At 37.7% G+C, this 15,124-nt stretch overlaps 1 protein-coding gene across 2 annotated transcripts in view; it reads right to left on the bottom strand.

Annotated features, from left to right (window-relative positions):
• Positions 1-15,124, bottom strand: part of OXSR1 (oxidative stress responsive kinase 1) — a 101,135-nt gene that overhangs the window by 30,498 nt on the left and 55,513 nt on the right. The window contains exons 5-7 of one of the 2 annotated variants that reach the window (XM_019946870.2): positions 13,493-13,548; positions 3,547-3,656; positions 953-1,054 (exon numbers count right to left, since the gene is read on the bottom strand). In XM_019946870.2, coding sequence (XP_019802429.1) covers positions 953-1,054; positions 3,547-3,656; positions 13,493-13,548 — 268 coding nt within the window. The remainder of the gene's footprint in view (positions 1-952; positions 1,055-3,546; positions 3,657-13,492; positions 13,549-15,124) is intronic. The other variant, XM_019946871.3, reaches the window with a different exon arrangement.

The following is a 15,124-nucleotide window of genomic DNA, read 5'->3' as shown; positions in this document are numbered from 1 at the left end:
CAAAAAGAGTCATGTACCACAATGTTCATTGCAGCTCTATTTACAATAGCCAGGACATGGAAGCAACCTAAGTGTCCATTGACAGATGAATGGATAAAGAAAATGTGGCACATTGGAATATTACTCGGTCATAAAAAGAAACGAAATTGAGTTATTTGTAGTGAGGTGGATGGACCCAGAGTCTGTCACAGAGTGAAGTAAGTCAGGAAGAGAAAAACAAATACCGTATGCTAACACATATATATGGAATCTTAAAAAAAAAAAAAAAGGTTCTGAAGAACCCAAGGGCAGGACAGGAATAAAGATGCAGACGTAGAGAATGGACTTGAGGACATGGGGTGGGGGGAAGGGTAAGCTGGGATGAAGTGAGAGAGTGGCATGGACATATATACACTACCAAATGTAAAATAGCTAGCTAGGGTTTCCCTGGTGGCGCAGTGGTCGAGAGTCCGCCTGCCGATGCAGGGGACACGGGTTCATGCCCCAGTCTGGGAGGATCCCACATGCCGCGGAGCGGCTGGGCCCGTGAGCCACGGCCACTGAGCCTGCACGTCCGGAGCCTGTGCTCCACAACAGGAAAGGCCACAACAGTGAGAGGCCCGCATACCGCAAAAAAAAAAAAAAAAAAAAAAAAAAGCTAGCTAGTGGGAAGCAGCCACATAGCACAGGGAGATCAGCTCGGTGCTTTGTGACCACCTAAAGGGGTGGTATAGGGAGGGTGGGAGGGAGATGCAAGAGGGAGGAGATATGGGGATATATGTATATGCATAGCTGATTCACTTTGTTATAAAGCAGAAACTAACACACCATTGTAAAGCAATTATACTCCAATGAAGATGTTAAATAAATAAAGTGAAGGAGAACAACAACAACAAAAGAATGCCAAATGAAGTAAGGCTCTGAAAGAGAATTGAGGCATGAGCTGGGGTAGTATTTTGAATGTGAGCTTCACCTTCATTGGCGGATACTTATGATAAGGAGCTGCCCCTGTGGCCAGTTCAATTGCTGTGATCCCAAAACTCCAGATGTCAGCTTTAAAATCATAACCCCGGACCTGTACAGAACAGAGAGATGTACAAGATTATTTTTACCACCCTAAAAGCACTTTTAAAAGAGAGCTTCTAATATGTATCAAGAACCATAAATTTTAAGCCAATAAAACATAATCTAAAGTTGGCAAAAGCCAAATATACTTGGTAAGAGGAAAAAAGAAAAGGAAAGAAAGAAAACTGAATGAATGTTCACCAACAATGGGGAAATAGTTAAGTATGGTATATTCACTTAAAAAAATATTATACACTCAACTAAAAGCAAAATTAATGAATTCTATATGAAAATACGGAAAACCACTTTATGATGTTATATGATAAAGCACTTATGAAGAAAAACGATTACAAAAGTTTTCATAAGTTCTGATCCTATTACAAACAGATATATAGCCTATTAAAGAAAAAAACTAGAAAGAACTAGAACAAAAAAAAGTGTTAGGCAGTCTTAGACATAGTTTTCCCAATTTCCTATGTTATGGTATTGTTTTTTTCTTTTTTTAAATTAATTTTTATTGGCGTATAGTTGCTTCACAATGCCGTGCTAGTTTCTACTGTACAGCAAAGTGAATCAGCCACACGTATACATATATCCCCTTTTTTTTGGATTTCCTTCCCACTTAGGTCACCAGAGAGCACTGAGTAGAGTTCCTTGTGCTACACAGTAGGTTCTTATTAGTTATCTATTTTATACACAGTATCAATAGTGTATATACATCAATCCCAATCTTCCAGTTCATCCCACCCCCCCTTCCCCCTTGGCGTCCACATGCCTGTTCTCCACATCTGTGTCTCTATCTCTGCTTTGCAAATAAGATCATCTACACCATTTTTCTAGATTCCACATATATGCGTTAATGTTTTTCTTTTTCTGACTCACCCCACTCTGTATGACAGTCTCCAAGTCCATCCACATCTCTACAAATGACCCAATTTTGTTCCTTTTTATGGCTGCGTAACACTCCATTACATATATGTCCCACACCCTCCCCATTAATTCCTCTGTGTTATGGTATTGTTTTATCACCTTAATTTTTAGAATGAAAAAAGTTACCAAGGGTGAGAATATTTTTAAAGTTGTTGGTGTGAATATGTTGCCAAATTTCTCTCCTTTATACTGTCACCAGAATATTATATAATTAAATATTTTAATTTTCTATCCTAAGCAATATAGGAGGAGAAACAGGTTTGGGGAGTGTGTGGTTTGAGACCTAAAATTAAAGCTCCATATTACGTGCTGCTTCAACATTGGGTAAACAGGAGGACCTCTACTGACATAAGCGAAAGTTCCCTTCCCCGGTCTCCTCCCAAGGAGAAGGCCCCCTAGGCCCAACAACCCTGCATATCAAATGCATCAGGTACAGTTCCTGCTTATTCCTGAGTAGCAGGTTTCCCTGCCAGCCCTCAGAATTGTTCAAACAAGCCAATCACACCTTCACAAGGAAACCAAAGGGCATATCACTCTCTTGATACTACAAAGCCTGTCTCCTACAGCAACTGTTTGTTCTTTTCCTTCCTAAGTGCAACCCCGTGGGGCATGCAGTGTCCTCTGCCTCCAGATATGTGTACATACAAATAATAAACTGCTGTCAATCTCATTAGGCCCAGTGTCAGGTGCTGTGCATTCAGCCATCCCCATAACCCTAGCATGGGAAGCCTTCCCTCACCAACAGGGTCAATATAGGCCTGTACTGTATTGTATTTTATTGTAACAGAATAAAAAGTAGATTCAGTTCTACATACTGAGTTTGACATAAGACATTTATGTAAAACATCTATAGGGAATTGGAAATATCTATCCGGAGGCTTAAAAAACAAGACTCGACTGGATATAATTTAGAAATAATTAACAGGTGGGAAGTGGAGATGAAAATAGTATGTGTCGTCAGAGAACAGAAGAGTCAGAAACAAGGTGCTGGGGAGCAGTGTCATTTAGCAGTAGAAGGAAAGCCAGAAGAGAAGCCAGAGAAATGGCCCGACAAGTAGATGAAGAATGAGGAAGCTAAGGATGTGTGTAAAGGGGGAAAAGGTCAACAGTTTCAAATGCCACAAAGAGAGCGAAACAAGGAGCAAAAAATGAGCACTGGATTGGAGAAACAGCAGTTTCCATTAGGTGATGGGATGAGCGACATCAGACTACAGTTTGTTTGACAACCGGGAAAGAGGGACTTGGAGAAAACTAGTCCTTCAAGAGCCATAGCAATGAAACTACATGTAAAAAAAGTCAGGTCATTTAATTTGTACTAAGGATATTAGCATTAAATCAATCTTGATTATATTATTCCTTAGGTTGCCTTTTGTATAAATCTTGAGATTCATATGTCCTTTGTTAAGATTCTAGAGTTTTTTTGTTTTTTTTTTAAGCACGGACCAGTCTTAAGGAACAGAGACGTACTTCCCAAAGCTAACCTAGTAGAACAAACAAAAGCAAACACTACTCAATTTTTTCAATTTTGTAACAAAACCCCAAATCGTTTTAAAAAGACAAAAGACACAGTACCTGTTCCATAACTTCAGGTGCCATCCAGCAAGGGGTTCCAACAAAGGTTTTTCTAACTTTATTTCGGGTAATGTCACCACCAGTTGCTAAAAAAGCACTAACTCCAAAGTCTAAAATAGAATACAACAGCAAGGCATTAAAAGTACAGTAACTAACATAAGTAGATAGGAAAGTAATATAGTTATGGCCCTATATACACAGCATGACCTTTTCTCTTCTTTCTGCTAAACTTCTTGACTAAATTAAGACATAGCTTAACAGATTCCTCACTCCATTCCTCTCCACCTCCACAATCATCATCTCAGATTTTCCTCCTTGCTCCGATCCATTCTTTTCATCTTCCCAAACTGAAATACTATATCCATTAAACACTAACTCCAGTTGCCTCTTCTCCCCAGCCCCTGGCAACCACCATTCTACTTTCTGTCTCTATGATTTTGACTGCTCTTAAGTATTTCATGTAAGTGGAATCATACAGTATATCTTTTTATAACTGACTTATTTCACTTAGCGCAAGATCTTCAAGGTTCATCCATGTTGTAGCATATGTCAGAATTTCCTTCCTTTAGAGGTTGAATAATATTGCATTGTATGTATATACTACATTTTGTGTATTCATTCATCCACTGATGGACACTTAAGTTGCTTCCAAGTTTTAGCCATTGTAAATAATGCTGCTATGAAAATAGGTACACAAATACCTGTTTCAGTCCCTGCTTTCAGTTCTTTGGCATATAATTCCATTCAGAAGTGGAACTGCTGGATCATACGGTATTTTTATTTTTAATTGATTTAAGGAATTGCCATACTCTTTCCCACAACAGCTGTACCGTTTTACGTTCCTACCAATAGTGAACAAGGATTCAGATTTCTCCACATCCTTGTTATTTTCTATTTTTTGATAACAGCCATCCTAATGGGTTAGTATCTCCTTTTAGTTTTGACTTGCATTCTTTCCTGATGACTAGTGATACTGAGCATCTTTTCATGTGCTTTCTGGACATTGGAATATCTTCTTTGGAGAAATGTCTATTAAATTTTAAAATTGATTTTTTGTTGTTGTTAAGTTTTAGGAGTTCTCTATATATTCTGGATATTATAAATCTCTTACCAGATACATGACTTGCAAATCTTTTCTCTGTGGGTTGCCTTCTTACCCTGTGGAGAGTGTCTTTTAAGGCACAAAATTTTTAAATTTTCATGAAATCCGACTTGTCTATTTTTATTCTTTTGTTGCCTGTGCCTTTGGTGTCATATCTAAGAAATCACTGCTAAATTCAACGTCATGAAACTTTTGCCCTATGTTTTCTTCTAAGTGTTTTATTGTTTTAGGTCATATATTTAGGTCCATTTTGAGTTAATTTTTGAATATAGTGTTAGCTAAGGGTCCAACTTCATTCTTTTGCATTGGGATATTCAGTTTTCCCAGCACCATTTGTTGAAAAGACTGTCCTTTCCCCATTGAATAGCCTTGACACCCTTGTCAAAAATCATTTGACCATATGTATGAGGGTTTATTTCTGAGCTTTCTATTCTATTCCACTGGTCTCTATACCTATCTTTATGTCAATAACATATTGTTTATATTACTGTTGTTTTGTAGTAAGCTTTGAAAACAGGAAGTATGAGTCCTCCTGCTTTGTTCATTTTTTTTCAAGACTGTTTTGGCTATTTGAGGTTCCCTGAGATTCCATATGAATTTTAGGATTTTTTTTTTTCTATTGCTGCAAAAAAAAAATGTCATTGGGGCTTTGATAGGGATTGCACTGAATCTATAAATTACTTTGGGGAGTACTGACTTTTTAACAATAGTAAGTTTTCCAATCCATGAACAGGGGGGATGTGGTTCCATTCATTTACATCCTCTTTAATTTCTTTCAGCAATGTTTTATAGTTTTCATTGTATAAGTATTCTACCTCCTTGATTAAGTTAACTGCTAAGTATTTTATTCTTTTTGATGCTACTTGTAAATGGAATTGTTTTGTAATTTCTTTTTCAAATTGTTCACTGTTAGTGTAGAAAATGCAACTGATTTTTGTTAAAGATTACCATTTTATTTTTATTTATTTTTAAATATTTATTTATTTATTTTGGCTGCGCCAGGTCTTAGTTGCAGCATGTGGGATATTCACTGCGGCATACAGGATCTTTAATTGTGGCATGATGGCTTCTAAGTTGCAGTATGCAGACTCAGCTGCGGCATGTGGACTTCTTAGTTGCAGCATGAGAACTCTTAGTTGCAGCATGCATGCAGGATCCAGTTCCCTGACCAGGGATTGAACCCAGGCCCCTGGCATTAGGAACTGCGTGCAGTCTCACCCACTGGACCACCAGGGAAGTCTGTGACTGATTTATGTCTGTTGACTTTGCATCCTACTTTACAAAATTCATTTATTAGTTCAAATAGTTTTTTTCTTAAATATGTATTTATTTATTTTATCTTTTGGCTGCGTTGGGTCTTAGTTGCGGCACGTGGGATCTTTCGTTGCAGCACGTGGGATCTTTGTTGTGGTGTGCGGGCTTCTCTCTAGTTGTGGCGTGTGGGCTCAGTAGTTGTGGCACGTGGGCTCTCTAGTTGTGGCGTGCAGGCTCCAGAGCACGTGGGCTCTGTAGTTGTGGTGTGGGCTTAGTGGCCCCATGGCATGTGGGATTTTAGTTCCCCGACTAGGGATCGAGTCTGTGTCCCCTGCACTGGAAAGAGGATTCGTAACCACTAGACCACCAGGGAAGTCTCTCAAGTAGTTTTTTATGTAATGTTTAGGGTTTTCTACATATAAGATCATACAATCTGCAAACAGACGTAAGTTTACCTCTTTCTTTCTAGTTTGAATACCTTTTTTTTTTTCTTGCCTAATTGTTCAATCTAGAACTTCCATTACTGTGTTGAATAGAAGTGGCAAAAGCAGACATCCTTCCTGTGTTCCTGAACTCAGAGGAAAACCTTTCATCACTGAGTATGATGTTCATTGTAGGTTATTCATATATGGCTTTTAGTATGTTGAGGAAGTTTCCTTCTGTTCCTACTTTGTTGCATGTTTCTATCATGAAAGGGTGTTAAATTTTCTCAAATGCTTGTTCTGCACTGAGATGATCAGGTGGGTTTTCTTTTTCTTTCTGTTAACGTCATGTATAACAATGATTTTCATATGTTGAATCATCCTTGCATTCCAAAGAAATCCTACTTGGCATGGTATATGATCCATTTAATATGCTACTGAATTTGATTTGCTAGTTATTTTGCTGAAAATATCTACATCAAGTTCATAATGGATACCAGTCTGTAGTATTCTTTTCTTGTTAGTGTCTTTGTCTGACTTTTGGTCTTGTTGAGGCATGTGAGCTCAGTAGTTGTGGCATGCTGGCTCAGTTGCCCTGCGGCATGTGGGATCTTAGTTCCCTGACGAGGGATCAGACCCGCATTCCCTGAATTGTAAGGTGGATTCTTTAGCACTGAACCACCAGGGAAGCCCCTAGTTCTCCTTTAAATGTTTGATAGAATTCACCAGTGAAATCATCGAGTCCAGGGCTTTTCTCTGTCAGAAAATTTTTGATTACTGATTCAATCTCTGTGCTAGTTATAGGTCATTTCAGATTTTCTACTTCTTCACGATTTCATCTTGTTAGGTTTTGTGTTTCAAGGAATTTGTCCATCTAGGTTATCCAATTTGTTGGAGTACAACTGTTCATAATACCATCTTATAATCCTTTTTATTTGGGTGGAATTGGTAGTTATGTCCCCATTTTTGTTTCTGATTCTTTTATTTTTAAAAAGTATTTATTTATTTATTTTATTTTTGGCTGCATTGGGTTTCAGCTGCAGCACGTGGGGTCTTCGTTGGAATCTTCATTGCGGCACGTGGGATCCTCTGCCAGGGCACGCGGGCTCCTCACTGTGGCGCGAGGGCTCAGTAGTTGTAGCATGCAGCCTCTCTAGTTGTGACCCGCATGCTCAGTAGATGCAGCGCGTGGGTCCAATTGCCCCATGGCATGTGGGATCCCAGTTTCCTGGCCAGGGATCAAACCCACGTCCCCTGCACTGGAAGGCAGATTCTTAACCATTGGACCACCAGGGAAGTCCCTGTTTCTGATTTTAGTCTTTGAGTCTTCTTTCTTTTTTTCTTAGTCTACTTAAAGGTTTGTCAATTTTGGTGATCTTCTGGCTTCATTGATTCCCTCTATTGCTTTTCTATTCTCTATTTCCTTTTCTCAACTCTAAATTTTATTTCCTTCCTTCTGCTAGCTTTGGGTTCAGTTTCTTCTTTTTCTAGTTCCTTAAGCTGTAAAGTTAGGTTGTTGATGTGCTATCTTTCTTGTTAAAGAAAGCATCTAAAGCTATAAATCTGTCCCTTAGCAATGCTTTCACTGTGTCCCCTGAGTTTTGGTATGGTTGTGATTTTGTTTTCATTCATTTCTAAGTATTTTCTAGTTTCCCTTGTGATGTCTTCCTTCATCCACTGGTTGTGAAAATGTGTTTAGTTTCCATAAATTTGTGAATTTTCCTGTCCTCTGTTGTTGGTTTCTAGCTTTACCTCATTGTGGTCAGATGATATCACTTAATCTGTGGCCTAACATATCATATGGTCTATCCTGGAAAATGTCCCTTGGGCACTTGAGAAGAATGTGTATGCTGTTCCTGTTGGGTAGAGTGTTCCGTATATGTCTGTTAGATCTAGAAGGTCAATGTGTTGTTTAAGTCCTCTATTTCCTTATCTTCTGTCTGTTCTACCCATTATTAAGAGTGGAGTACTGAAGTCCCCAATTATTATTATAGAGCTCTCTACTGTTTCCTTCAGTATTGTAGAGGTATCTACAGTACCCTTCACTTCTGTCATTTTTTGCTCCATATATTTTGCTGTTATGTTAATAGGTGCATGGATATTTATAAGTGTCCTATCTACTTGTTGTATGTAACCTTTTATTAATATGTAATGTACTTCCTTAAATCAGACAGAGAAAGAGAAATATTGTATGATATCCCTTATATGCGGAATCTAAAAAGAAATGACCCAAATGAACTTACTTACAAAACAGAAACAGACTCACAGACTTAGAGAATGAACTTATGGTTACCGGGGGGAAAGGGAGAGTTAGGGAGTTTGGGATGGACATGTACACACTGCTATATTTAAAATGGATAACCAACAAGGACCTACTGTATAGCACAGGGAACTCTGCTCAATGTTACGTGGCAGCCTGGATGGAAGGGGAACTTAGGGGAGACTGGATACATGTATATGTATGGCTGAGTCACTTTGCTGTGTACCTGAAACTATCACAACATTGTTAACTGGCTATACTCCAATATAAAATAAAAAGTTAAAAATAATATGTAATGTACTTCTTTGTCTCTTGTAACCTTTTTTTTTTAAATTGGAGTATAGTTGCTTTACACTGCTGTGTCAGTTTCTGCTGTACAGCAAAGTGAATCAGCCATACATATACATATATCCCCTCTTTTTTGGATTTCCTTCCCATTTAGGTCACCAGAGAGCACCAAGTAGAGTTCCCTGTGCTATACAGTAGGTTCTCATTAGTTATCTATTTTACACATACCAGTGTATATATGTCAATTGCAATCTTCCAATTCACCCCCCCACATCCTGGTAACCTTTTTTGATTTAAAGTCTATTTTGTCTGATATTAGAGTAGCCACCTCTGCTCTCTTTTAGTTAGTTACTATTTGCATAGAATATATTTTTCCATCCTTTCACTTTCAATCTATTTGTGTCTTTGGATCTAAAGTGACTTGCTTATAGATAGCATATAACTGGATCATGTTTTTATCCATCCTGTCAATCTCTGTCTTTAATTGGACAGTTAATTCATTTACATTTAAAGCAATTATTGATAAGGAGGGACTTACTTCTGTCATTGTGTTATTTTTTTCATATGACTTATAGCTTTTTGGTCCCTCATTTCCTATATTACTTATTTTGTGCTTAATTTTTTGTTGTAAAATGCTTAATTTTTTTTCTCATTTTCTTTTGTTTATATTCTATAGCTATTCTCTTTATGGTTACCATAGGGATTACATTTACCATGGTAAAGTTTTAACAATCTAATTTGAATTTACATCAGCTTAACTTCAATAACATACAAAAACTCTTCTCCTTTACAGCACTATTCTCACCTCTTTTGGTTGTCGTTGTCATCACAAAATTACATCTTAATAAACTGTGTGCTCAAAAACATGAACTAATCATTCTTTTAAATGCATTAGTCTCTTAAATTACGTAGAAAAGAAGACTTGGAGTTACAAACCAATACCAAGTAATACCAAGTTTTAGACCAATAACTGTTTTTAGTAATGTATCAGTCTCTTAAATTATGTAGAAAACAAAAAGTGCAGTTACAAACCATTGTTACAATAATACTAGCTTTTATACATCCCCATGTATTTACCTTTACTATCTTTATTTCTTCATACTGCTTGCAGTTACTGTCTAGGGTCCTCTGATTTTACCTTGCAAGACTCCCTTGAGCATTTCTTACAGGGCAGGTCTATTCCCTCAGCTTTTGTTTATCTGGAAATGTCTTAATTTCTCCCTCATTTTTGAAAAACAGTTTTACTGGATATATGATTCTTGGTTGACACTTTCTTTCAGCACTTTGAATATATTGTCTCTCTACCTTCTGGCCTCCAAAGTTTCTGATGAGAAATCTGCTGACAACCTTATTTAGGACCCTTGTATGTGATGAGTCAGTTTTCTCTTGCTGTTTTCAAAATTCTTTGTCTTTGCCTCTTATAAGTTTGATTATAATGTGAGTCTCTGAGTCTCTCAGAATTCACCTTAGTTGGAGATCACTGAGCTTCTTAGATGTTTGTCTTTCATCAAATTTGAGATGTTTCCAGCCATTATTATTTTTTTGTGTGTGGTACACGGGCCTCTCACTGTTGTGGTCTCTCCCGTTGCGCAGCACAGGCTCCGGACACGCAGGCTCAGCGGCCATGGCTCACGGGCCCAGCTGCTTCGTGGCATGTGGGATCTTCCTGGACCGGGGCACGAACCCGTGTCCCCTGCATCGGCAGGCGGACTCTCAACCACTGCGCCACCAGGGAAGCCCTCCAGCCATTATTTCTTCAAATATTCTCTCTGCCCCTTTCTTCTCCTTCTAGGCTTCCCACAGTGTGTATGTTGGTCTGCTTAATGGTATCCAAACAGGTCCCTCAGGCTCTATTCACTTTTCTTCAATCATTTTCCTTTCTGTTCCTTAGACTTGATAATTTCCATTTTTCTATCTTCAAGTTCACCAATTATTTCTTCTGCCAGCTCAAGTCTGCATTTAAATCCTTCTAGTGAGTTTTTCATTTCACAATACAAGTTATTGTAGCTCCAGAATTTCTTTTTGGTTTCTTTTGAGGTTTTCTCTCCTTATTGATATTTAGATTTTATTCACACATCATTGTTTTGAGTTTTTCCATATCTTCTTTAAATTCTCTGAACATTTTAAGATAGCTGTTTTAAAGTCTTTGTCTAGTAGGTGTGCCATCAGGTCTTTTCCAGTGATAGTTTCTGTTCGTTTATTTATTTCCTTTGAATAGGCCATACCTTCCTGTTTCACTGAGTGCTCTGTGATTTTTTTGTTGCTGTTGAAGACTGGACATTTGAATCTAATAAGGTGGTAATGCTGGAAATCAGATTCTCCCCCTTTCCTGGGGTTTGCTGTTTTTTGTTATTTTTTTTTTGTTTTTTGGGGGTTGTGGTAGGCTGTATCTGTGCTAAGCATCAGCCTGAAATGTAAAGTTAAGATCTTCTCAGATCTTTTCTGCACCTTTTCCTGGGAATGAACATTCACTTTCCAATTTTCCCTGCAAATGTAGTTTTGTTTTTTGTTTTTGTTTTTTTTTTTGGACATGCCACGTGGCTTGTGGCATCTTAGTTCCCTGACCAGGGAATCAAACCCAGGCCCTCAGCAGTGTAAGCGCAGAGTCCTAACCACTGGACTGCCAGGAAAGTCTCTACAGTTTTGTTTTGGTTTTTTTTCCCCCTGTAGTTGTTTTCTGATGTCCTAGTCTTTAAAGTTTGGCTCCAAAAAGGGCAAGAAGAGAAGGGAAGGAAAAAAGGCCATGGCCTGTTAAAGTCCCTTGGAAATCACTTGGAAGGGAGGAGCTGCAACAACAATGGCTGCCTGTCTCTTTGTACCTCTGTGATCAGAAGCAATCAGTATCCAGAGCATATCCTGGATATCTGGAGGACAGGATCTTTTCTGCCACCATGGTTCCTGCAAGCTGCTCCAAAAACATGTGCATAGCTGCCTGCCAGGTGGCTGATAGGTACGGAATGAGCAGCTCTGAAATTAACTGTAATTTACCTTCCAAGTCTTGCCCTAGAATTTTCAAGCAATCAGTGGAATGCAGAATTCCAACATTAGACAAATTCTGCCAATTCAATTGTTGTTTAGGTGGGGAGAAGATTCTTGGTGCTTCCTACTCTGCCATCTTCCCAGAATTCTCTCTTCTTTAGTTTCTTACCACTTGATTTTGCTTCTCTAAACAATACAGTATAATTGTGTCTGGTTTTGAACTTATATAAATGGAATCACAAGCTATATATTCTGACTAGCTTCGTTCACTCTATATTTTTATAATTTATTTAATGCTTTTGTATACAGTTGTAGTTCTATTCATTTTCATCACTATATAGTATTCCAAAGTATAAATTAACTACAATTTACTTATCCATTCTACTAACAAAAGACCTGGGACTGTTTCAAACTTTCAATGCTTATAAGCACTATGGCACACTGAAGTATGAGTTTCTCTATGCCATACACCTAGAAGCTAAAGTCTCCGGGTATGCATATCTTCAACTTAATAAAATGTTGGTACTGTTTCTATTCCCACCATCAGAGGGTGAGATTCTCCCTTGCTTTACATCCACACTGATAACTAGTACTGTCAGATGTGTTTGCTAGGTCAGTCAGTATAATGTGGTATCCCCAATGCTATTTTACTTTGCATTTAATTGCTAGCTAGTGAGGCTGACCACCTTTTATTATATTTATGTTTTGATGTCATTTGAGATTATCTGATTTTTCCTTAATGAGTTCTTTGTATGTTCTAAATTTGAGCCCCTTGTCAAGTTATTCATGCTGCAAATATCTTCTCTGTGGTTTTGCTTTTTTACTTATTCATGGTGACAAACTGTTCTTCTTTCGATGAACAGTAGTTGCTAATTTTACAGGAGCCAAATTTATCAATCTTTTTCTTTACGTTAGAACATGATGTGGCTTTGTTAAAATATTCCCTTACCTGAGGACATGAAGATGTGTGCCTCAGTTATCTTCTAAAGCTGAAGAAATAATTCAAGGTTTGGGTGGTTATTTTCCTCCTGCCAAACACCTGACTGTTCCAGCAGTGTGGGACCAAGCTGAGGTTTTTTCTCAGATGATCTGCTTGATCTACAATCCTGCAGTTCAGCTATTCTGGAGTTTCACCCTGGTGGAGGGGGCATTTCACCAGGATAGCAACACTGGCAGGCCTTGGACTCCAATTCTTATCTCTTTAGCTCTGAATCTGACAAAAGTACACTTCCACCTCTCAGATGCCTCTTCCTAATTGGCAAATACCCCATTTCTCCCAGGACAGAAGCAGTTCTGTATCACCTCTCTGTAGCATATTTATTCTTAAACGCAATGAGGTTTCTTGACTACTTCTCCTTTAAAAGAAAGTAAAGAATGCTATGAGAACCCACAGATGACGACTTTAATGGGGATAAGGAGTAGATAATTGTAAGGTAATGAGTAATGGTCAGAAAATGCCTAAGACTGAAAATGAAGGATGAGTAGTGGAAGATATCTTGAGTCAGTAGGGATGTGTCAACATAGTATGTTTGACCAGAGAGGGTCCAGGGGATAGAAGAGAAAACTAAGAAAACATAACAGATTAAGTAATGTGGTTCTATCAACCATTAAACCAAAATAAAAAGAAATATTAATCATTACCTGCAATCTGTACTGAGCCATCTTCTCCAAGAAGAATATTGCCAGCTTTCACATCTCTTTAAGAAAAAAAAAAATCACTTATTAAAAAACACCTATTCTTTGGAGTCACATAATTTAAGCAGTTCACTATATTCACCACAACACTGTCAATATTTAAATGTTCTATTTTGCATTAAAGGGTATTAAGGCCAACAGTAGAATTTAAAAAATTGTAGTCACTTGTACTAGAATCCAAACATTGTAAACAATAACATATAGCTTTTTACTATTAAATTTGGAACATCTGAGGTTATTAAATACTCAATTGAGATAATAGTGGCCAAAGAATGTGACCCTCACTTACTATCACCTTATCTACTTTTTAAAATACAATGATTTTTTTCTACACCCTAATATATGATCAAAAATTTTAAATGGTATGTGGTTGAAAACAGGGACTATGCTATGCCTGTAGCATAAATACATGATGGAAATTATTCAAACATCTCTATATTCTTATTAGTAACTATATATAACAGCTCAAGTAATACATGAACACATTCCTGCTATAAAAACCTAAACATCACTGAAAAGGCCAAAGTTCCTTTTGACCACTGTTCTCAAGTCTAGTATTCTCTCCAAAGTTTTCAACCATTATCAGTCTAGTTAACAGAATATGTTCCTGTGACGTATCTGGACTTTTCTTCCAACATAAATGATATCGTACTATCCCTTCAAATCTACAACTTGTTTTTCTCATGCAATAATGTGTCAGTAATATCTAGCAAAATTTACAATCCCTAATTCCTATGAGTAATCCACTTCTTTGATAACCTAGAGAAACTCTCACAATGTTCACAGAATATACAAGGGGGTTGTCTACAGAATTGTTTGTAATAACAAACCAAAAATGGTAGCAACCTAGAAAGCCAAAAACAGCAAAAAGATTAAATTAATTCTGTTACATCCATGAAATGGATTAACGTCAATCAACATGTCATGCCCTCTAATACATAATACATACTGCTAAGTGAACAAATCAAACAGGACAGTGCATTTTGTATGCCACCATTAATGTTACACACACACAAACACACACACCCCTTTCCATACACAGAGAGCAATGAATTTATTTCCTTTAGTGGAGAGGAGTGGGATCAGAGTCTTGTGGGAATGGACTCACTTATTTGTTTCATAATTAAAAATAAATATAATTAAATAAAAGAGAGCCAGGTCTTGAAGCTAGACAAGAAAGAAAAGTGAGGCTAGCTCATGGAAGAAGACCCTGTTTGTCAGGAAAAAGAACCAGTGAAAGGACACTTCATCTGTTCCTTGTCCCTGTCTTCTTTCCCCTATCCTTAGCTATAACCATTCCTTGGTAAACAATGAACAACAGTTTCACAACTGTGTGTAGCAACGTCACCATACCAAGAGTATACAATACCTTTCCTGAATATATACTGAATCATTCGGAAATCATGTTACTGAGTATTTTTTCCTGCTTATAAATCCAAGCAATTTATAGGACCTTTCCCAGAGGCTGACTTAGAATGGAGGTTGGCTCACTTTGCCCTACAAACCTAAAGTCTACACCATGAACAGGAGAGAACTGAGGATATTTCCTTCCCTTGGTGAAAAGACCATTCAACTAAG

The sequence above is a fragment of the Tursiops truncatus genome, chromosome 10, assembly GCF_011762595.2.
Source record: "Tursiops truncatus isolate mTurTru1 chromosome 10, mTurTru1.mat.Y, whole genome shotgun sequence".
Taxonomy (NCBI): Eukaryota; Metazoa; Chordata; class Mammalia; order Artiodactyla; family Delphinidae; genus Tursiops; species Tursiops truncatus.
The sequence above is the reverse complement of the archived record's forward strand: the minus strand, read 5'-3'. Positions and strand labels throughout refer to the sequence as shown.